Below are 8,510 nucleotides of genomic sequence, written 5' to 3'. Positions count from 1 at the left end.
TAATAATAATAATAATAATAATTAGCCAATTCTTTTGCTTGATAGCTGGCTAATGTCACATTAGTTAATGGGTTATTGATTGTGTCTGTAAAGATTCTCATTCATCCAGGTCATATCATAAAGTTATTGTCAAGTGTCTAAAAGCAACAAGTCATGTTGATCAGAATAACTCAATTAGACAGGTATTCAGCTAGCTATTGCGAACACATTGGATATGAAATTTGACTGAATTTTAGGAAAGAATGTTACTTTAGAAACATTAACTTCAGTCAAGGGTGTCCGCATGAATAATGTACAGTTTTACTGTGTAAAAACATTTTTACAGCCATAATTTTTCAGTTTACCATAATTGAAAACAGAAATAGCAACATGTAGGCTACTGTCATCATGTACCGCCACACACCAGGAAACAAAGCTATTATTTTAATACTGTTGTCACTCAAGTTTGACAACAAACTCCCAACTGAACTCTCATTGGTCCATTCTTCAGAAGAAAAAAATGGTCTTACTTTAAATACCAGCTCACCTGTCTGCTATGCTCTGTTAGAGCTTGCCACACGGATTAACCTGGATTGCCTTTTTTGACGCAATAACTAAATAGTAAGTAGAAAAGTTTTCAGTTCTCTGTATGCATGTGATATAAAATGTATTTAAAAATACAAACATTAATATGTAAGTGTGTGCTTTTTTTTTGTAAATCTTAATACACCCTTGAAAGGGGTGTGTAGAAGATATTATGTTTTATTAAATAAAAAAAAATACTTTGTAAATATAACTGCAGTCGTTTGTTGCTTATCCAGCTCTTGATACTTTTTGAAATTGTGACATCAAGATCACCAGCCCTGTGGATGTTTTCTATCTATTTTATGCTGCATGAAGAAATGTTTTCTATATCATACTTGTATGCTTCACTTTTTAGGCATATTGCTAAAAGAAGATCACAATGGAGTGGAGGATTATTGTACCCGTTCTGTGTCTAATTGGTAAGGACCTAGTAGTGATACTTGTTCCACATCATTCTGTATCATTGCACTTGAATTACAAAAGACAAGGCCTATCAGAAACCAATTAAATAAAACCATTATAAAAACAAGAAAGGTTAGTGAAAAAGAAATACATTCTAATCCTTTTCCAAAAAGTGATTTTCACAACAATACAGCTGTATAAAGACCGATCTTTAGCCTGTTGCGACAGCTGTATATCATAATCGCAAGTATATTTACTCTCGGAATGGAAAGCACTGCAGTCAAACAGGCTTGGTTGGTAATGGATAGGGATCTAGCAGTTCAGCATTGATGTCCAAAATCACAGCAATAAAGTAACTTTTGTCTTGAAAGAGAGTGAGAGAAAGAGAGAAAAAATATTTTTATTTTATTTTATTTTTTATATTTTATATATAGATTGCTACCTAACCAGTATGCAATTGTCAACCTAACTAAGCGCATGCTAAACTATGATGGTAAATCTTCAGCAATCTTCTTTCAGCTTCTGTCTTTTCCCTAAATTTTACCTTAAACAGGAATCCTACATGTGCCTGGAAATGCTGCTCAAGATAACACCACTGTTTATCGATTCACTCTGAGCTTCAGCATCAATGCCACTTTCCCGAGTGACTACTCCAACTTCACCAGTAATAACACCAATGACCTGAAAAACAACATCACCAGTCAGGTAATGTTTTTGGCCAGTGAGGAATGGTTGAATTTACACTGTATTTTTTTCAGCAGTGGGTTCAGCTAAAGGTGTACATTAGAAGAAAAAATAAAATTTGTTGTGGAATAAAAACAGATAAAATGTGTAATTATATACACCTTATTTTTAACATAAGAGTGGGTGCAGCCATATCTATATGTATGTTCACGATAAGTAATTTGTTAAGAAGCCTCCTTTGCCTATTCTCCAAGTCTTACAGACAAACAGCTGTTTGCAGCATTAGAGGATGATACTGGATATGATCTTTTGTCAAGTAGCATAATAAAAAGAAATGAAAACTGTAATTAAATGTAATTAAATATATGTAGAGTTGTATGGATAAATGTCTTAATCTGTTTGTTAATCTTTTGTAGGTTGAGCCACCTTACAAGAAACAGTATACAAACTTTCAACGCTTCAATATTTCAAGTTTTAACTTCAGGTAAAAGAGCATAAAACTGTATAAATCATGATAAATTAATTTTGATTGTTTACCTTATTGCTTGAATGGTTGGTTGGTTAGTTACTTTGTAAGTCAACTGACTATTTGTTCTCCCAGTTCATTCATTAATTATTTGCATACGTTCCTTCTCAGTAATGGCTCCATTGTGACAGTGGGAGAACTTCAATTTTCCAACGGCTCTAAGCCTAATATATCAGATCTGACACAAGTCTTGAATAATGGAAGTTTCACCTTCATAATCATTACGAATTCCACAAATGCTGTTGAAGTCACACAACCTGCTGGTCAGTGTGTGTTTACAGATTTAAATTAATATGATAATATTTTTCTGTTGTTAAATAAGGCCTCAAGGCCACATTAATTATGAGACACTTTTGTTGAACTTTGTCCCATTTTCTTTTTTTTCCCAAAGCAACAACACCTGCAACAACTGTAACAACTCCAACTACAACGGCCCCTGCACCTGCTAAAGTTGGAAAGATTAGTTTGGTGTTCAAGCTTCTTCAAACCTTCAAGGACATCTACTCCAATTTCAGTAATCCTGAGACCATAGAGCTGACAAATAACATCACCACTGCGGTAATATTTTTCTCCACTGAAGCGTGGTTGTTAATTGCAATAGCAGTAGACACTGGAAATGTTGTGTATTGGCAATATATAAAAAAAGATGGTGATGTATGCTGGAAAATAGTTTGGAATATACTCACTTTTTGTGTGTTTTAAAACTAAATTTCTTGCAGCAAAATTTGTTCTTAAAAACATAAATGACTTGTATGCAAGTAATATGATATTTATATGATTATTTCTATCTGTTACAGTGTTCTGGAGTTTACAAGGCTCGTTTCTCACAGTTCTACCGCATGGTTATTCAGAAGTTCAGGTAAAAAAATACATTCAGTTGTAGTAATTACCAAACACCCTCTTATCAAAACAGATGGATACATTTGTTTAATTAGTGAATGCTTTCCCAACTGGTTGTTTAGTTAATCAGTTTGTAAATCAAGTGACCATTTGATTGTTCCATTTAGTCATTCAGTTTTTGTTAGTTAATTATCTGACTGTGTTTCAACATGGTTGATCCCCACAGCAATGGCTCCATTGTGACTGATTCTACCCTCGAGTTTAACACCATAAATAACGCTACTCCTACTGCGGCGGAAGTGAAAGATACCCTTACTGCGGCAATCGCAAATGGAAATTTCAGCTTCAAAATTGACAACACATCCATCAGTGCTGTTGTTATCCCAGAAATCGGTCAGTATATTTACAGATTTATTTTTTTCCTGTTAGATATTGTCGGCTACATTGTGAACCCTTTAAAGGAATGACATAGACATAATCATTCTTGTTTTATGACAAACACGCACACACACACACACACACACACACACACACACACACACACACACACACAAATACAAAACGTATAAAAGATACAAACTGCTGTATTTGTGGTTGAGATTCATTGTATCTTGGTACGCCTACTAATTATTATTGAGTTGTGACTTATTTTCTCTTAATTCTGCCCAAACGTGACGACTTCTGCTAATACTTCAACATGTCTCCACAGATTCTTCTCTTAAAGAGTATAATTTAACCTTCAAAATGAATCAAACTTTCACAAGTGACCTTTCAAATATGTCATCTGATGGAGCCACAAAGCTGGCAAAAAACATCACTACTGAGGTAATTATTTTGTCCTTTAATATTGGTAATATTTCAGTTGAAAAACAATTTGAACGTGTCTCTAATTTATCATTATAAAATTAAAACTCTCCCTAACTGTTTATTCATTCATTATAGCTTGATGGACTTTACAAAGGTTTTAAGGACTTCAATCGCTCATTGGTTTTGCAGTTCAGGTAAAATTTTATAAAATTTTAAATACGGTCAATGCTCTGTAAAATGGCATCATCACAGCTTGATTTTTACATGTTTATTTATTGGTTGATTGCTTTTTTGTTTGAGAAGTTTATTGAATAGTTGCTTAGTAGAGCAGTTGTTGCATTACAGTTTTTCCTTTTTTTTTTATTTATTCATTTATTTTCCCCACATTATCCCCTTTCAGGAATGGCTCCATTGATGTAGAAGCTCTACTTGGATTTAACAAAAGCTCCAATAGTCTTCCTTCCGTGTCAGCGCTGGCTACTTCTCTTGCTGCGGCCGTTAGAAATGGAACAGTCAAATTACCAATTGATCCAAAAACCATCAAAGTTACAGATACAGCTACAGGAGCCAGTGGTCAGTATACATTTATACATATGTTCTCATGTAATGATTTATACATAATTTCTCTAAAAATGTGGTGGGTTTAGCAGCTCTAATAATATTCCATGATAAATAATAAAATCATTTACAACATCCTGTCAACCCTTAGAGGAATATAAGTAACATGAGAATGAAAGGAGTATGAGTAGTGTGGGCTGTTGTGTTTACAGTCAGCAAAAGCAAACTGAATGAATAAATGAGGGTTTGGAAGTCCATAGTTGTCTTAAGATGCTTAAAGGGGTTTCCAAAGACTTTGTTTACTGGCCTAAATGAATCAATAATTATTGTGCATTTTCTTTCCTTTTATTTTTACAGCTAACAGGTCTCCAGTCCTGGCTAGTATGCTCACAGCTGTGTGGATGACCCTAGCATCACTTCTGTTGTCAGTTGTGATGCACTAATCACAAAAACATGCGACTACAAAACAATTGTGAAATCTCTGATATTTTCGTTCTCATTCAAAATCAGCAAATCACAAAGCAAAACAAGTCAAGTTATGATCTAGCTGTAACATTTACTAGTCTTTCTTGCCACATATAGAGCCTGGTGATACATAAGGTATGCGTGAGTTACATTATTTTGGTCTGTGCTTTGCAAAAAGCACATTGTTCCTCTGTACACTGAGCTGGAGAAATAATGAGGATCAGTTCATTGAAACCAAATCTGAACATTTCTCTATGCCACAGAAATGGCACAACTGCCAATGTATTAGTTAGATGCTGAAGATCTATTTTTTGTAATACACATGTGCAATCTATGCATTTAATCATTGAGTAATAGAAATGAAAAAATGTTCTGATAAATCTGAATATTCCTCTAAGCCATACAAATGGCACAAGTATAATTTATATTTAAAGGTATTATAATGTGATTCAGAACTGATATTGTTTTGCTTTTTGCTTTTTTTTTTTCAATAAAATGTATCTTCCAATGTATTAGATGCTGGAGATCTATTTTTTTGTAACAAAGGCACACATGTGCAATCTGTGTATTTAACCATTGAGTAATAAAAATGAAAACATTTTCTGATAAATGATCTGTATTATGTTTTATGAAGTACTTATGTTTAATAAAAGGAAACATTTAAGAATTTAAGAATGCTTATTCTGAAGCATCTTATTTTCCAAACCAACAAATAAATGTTTTATCTGACACAAGCTATTGAATTGACCAAATCCCTGATGTCTCCTTCTCAGATGAAGGACTGTAAAAAAATAAATAAGGCAAAACTTAAAATAATAAGGCAACCTATCGCAAGTGCTTTTTTGAGTAAGCTCAACAAACAGGGACTAAAGTCCACCCAACTTAAAATATTACATTAACATTACAAGTTGTCACAACATAAATAGCCATGTTTACCTAATGAATAACAGAACAGGCCTATTATCTATACTGCGTGCGGAATTATTAGGCAAGTTGATTTTCCGATCAAATTTTTTTTTCCAGGCACATTTTACCAATTCCAAACCACATCAATCTTAATAACTTCTATTAATTTTGTATTTAATCATTTATAAGTGATAAATAATTGTTAACGAAGGCTGGAAATGAAAAATGCCTCATATTGAGGTGTGCATAATTATTAGGCAGGTGTTCTTTTACAGGCAAAAAAGAGATTTAACTCAGGCTGACAAGTCAAAAATTATTAAATGCTCATGAGAAGGATGCAATACTAATGCAATACTCGAAATTGCAAAGTTAAGGCATGACCAACGGACAGCAAAACGTTCATTGGAAGAAAAGACATTAACTGCAAAATAATTAAGAATTAAGGTGAAGAATTAAGTGTGTAACCACTAAAATGGGACACAGTGTGTACCACTGTTTGAAGAATTTATCTTCCAGAATCTGGCAGTAAGTTCTGGAAGATCATTTTTATTCCATATCTGCAAGACGGACTTTTCAGGATAGGAGATGGACTAAAAATGAACTCCCACACCTTACAGATTCTGGAAGATGAATTCTTCAAACAGTGATACAGAAGGATGTGGTGCTGGTCCTTCAAGAGTCACTCTCAATCTGTCTGTCTATAAAGCCTATAAAAAAATAGTATTCATGTATTTTACAACACTTCAGTATGTGATTCTTATTAAGTGGGGGTCATTTTTAGGATTCTTTACTTAACCTAAGTCTCTGAGATACTGACACCTTGCACTTCTGGAGACTCCAGGTAGGTTGTAGTTCTGGAAAATGGTGGCGCTGGAAACAAAAGGGTTCCTGATGGTTTCACACTTAATTCTTCACCTTAATTCTTAATTATTTTGCAGTTAACATGTCTTTTCTTCTCCACCTGTTTTTGTCTGACCCTGCTGACCCAATAAGCATTTTGCTGTCCGTTGGTCATGCCTTAACTTTGCAGTTTTTAGTATTGCATCCTTCTCGTGAGCATTTAATAATTTTTGACTTTTCAGTCTGAGTTAAATCTCTTTTTTGGCTCATTTTGCCTGTAAAAGTAAAACTGCCTAATAATTATGCACACCTCAATATAAGACATTTTTCATTTCCAGCCTTCATTAACAATTACATATCCCTTATAAACTATTAAATACAAAATGAATAGTAGTTATTAAGATTGATGTGGTTTGGAATAGGTAAAATGTGCCTGGAAAAAAAAATGAAAAGAAAATCAACTTGCCTAATAATTCTTCACACGGTGTAGGCCTAGACTGATTCAAATTATATAAATAGTCTAATTAAAAAAAGACAGACTATAACACGGGTCAAATATCAGTTTGTGTCCAATGCACAACAATGAAATTACAGTACCAAGTCTATTTTTCTTAACTCTATAAATTTTACACTACTCAATGCATGTTAAAGAAATCCACAAAACAGTGTTAATTATACCATAAGACATTAGCTGTTTTGTGGCATGAGGCACATTTGCACATTTATTTAAAATGTTTGGTTACCACTATTTCTATCAGTTGCGCAGTTTGTCTACTGTTTGTTATCTGGGTGTGTTGTCTCCCTCTTAGCCTGCTGTTTTTGGTGATGTGACGTACGGGGTTTAGCTAACGTGGTTGGCTAACAATTGGCATTGCTCCGACAATACAAACATGCCTCGGCCAACGGCTTTTCAGTTTGTTTTCTTTCTTTTTTGCCTCATTTTTTGTCGGTTATCCATAACGAAATTTAGATATTCGCCTTTGATACTGTCTGTCATGATTTACTTATTTCACGCCTCTTGGATGTGGGTATTTCTGGTGTTGCTCTGTTGTTCTGCTCTTGATAGACAATTTTACATTTCAGTGCAGGATTTTAGATCTCTGACTGTCCCCCTGAAGTAAGGTGTCCCTCAAGGATCCGTTCTTGGTCCGTTGCTTTTCATCATTTACATACTACCTCTGGGTCAGATCTTACATCGTCATGGCTTTAATTATCATATCTACGCTGATGACATCCAAATATATACTAAATGTATATCTGCTGCTCTATTTACTCAAATTGATAAAACTGCCACCTGTGTGAATGAAATACAAGAATGGCTCAAATCTGAAATTAAACATGGACAAGACAGATATTATTATTACTAACACAAATTTCCACTGACTCTGCCTGTGATATTGTTGGTACTCTCATCAAACCATCCAGTACGGTTAAAAATCTTGGTGTTATTTTTGATTCCTCTCTCAGCTTTGAGGCTCATATCAATTCTGTCACCAAATCTGCATTTTTTCTCCTATGTCGTATTGCCAAGCTCTGTCTTTTCATTAGTGTTAAAGATGCTGAAATGTTTATCCATGCTTCACATCTTTCATCAGTGGATCAAGAAATTTCTCATATTCAAAGAAGCACACATCATCACTCTTACATCATAAACAAATAAAGTGATTATGATTTGGTTTGGAGAAGAGCTCATATTCGCCCTCATCCAGATGTTCACAGTCTCTTCATGGTTCTGAATGTTTCAGAGCTCAAGTATTCTTGGACTAGACAGTTTTGGAGGAGGCTGATACAAAAGCGTGTCGTAAATATGCAAGTGTTACATGATTTCTTGGGGGTTCTTCTGGGTGCATCTATCCATTACAATAAATGTGGTTTTGTTTAATCCAGTGCTTGGTACTAAAACATTTAATAGATAGGT

The 8,510-nt window shown here is 34.2% G+C and overlaps 1 protein-coding gene across 1 annotated transcript; it reads left to right on the top strand.

The window, feature by feature from the left end:
* The first annotated feature begins 519 nt into the window (after positions 1-519).
* Positions 520-5,521, top strand: zgc:111983 (uncharacterized protein LOC550501 homolog). The gene is made up of 12 exons (XM_051886600.1): positions 520-600; positions 920-983; positions 1,520-1,671; positions 2,067-2,134; positions 2,288-2,439; positions 2,568-2,734; positions 2,974-3,035; positions 3,243-3,409; positions 3,726-3,841; positions 3,959-4,017; positions 4,224-4,396; positions 4,739-5,521. Exons 2-12 carry the CDS (start codon positions 944-946, stop codon positions 4,822-4,824), a joined length of 1,242 nt encoding a protein of 413 aa, XP_051742560.1. The 5' UTR covers positions 520-600; positions 920-943; the 3' UTR covers positions 4,825-5,521.
* The last annotated feature ends 2,989 nt before the right edge of the window (positions 5,522-8,510 follow it).

The sequence above is a fragment of the Ctenopharyngodon idella genome, chromosome 1 (assembly GCF_019924925.1).
Source record: "Ctenopharyngodon idella isolate HZGC_01 chromosome 1, HZGC01, whole genome shotgun sequence".
Lineage (NCBI taxonomy): Eukaryota > Metazoa > Chordata > Actinopteri > Cypriniformes > Xenocyprididae > Ctenopharyngodon > Ctenopharyngodon idella.
This window is presented reverse-complemented; position numbering and strand designations above follow the sequence as displayed.

Excerpts from the sequence above, each read along its gene's own strand:
- zgc:111983 (XM_051886600.1), top strand. The coding sequence starts at position 944 with ATGGAGTGGAGGATTATTGTACCCGTTCTGTGTCTAATTG. Across the intron at positions 2,135-2,287 it reads ATTTCAAGTTTTAACTTCAG|TAATGGCTCCATTGTGACAG; the intron begins GTAAAAGAGCAT and ends GTTCCTTCTCAG. Across the intron at positions 3,036-3,242 it reads ATGGTTATTCAGAAGTTCAG|CAATGGCTCCATTGTGACTG; the intron begins GTAAAAAAATAC and ends TGATCCCCACAG.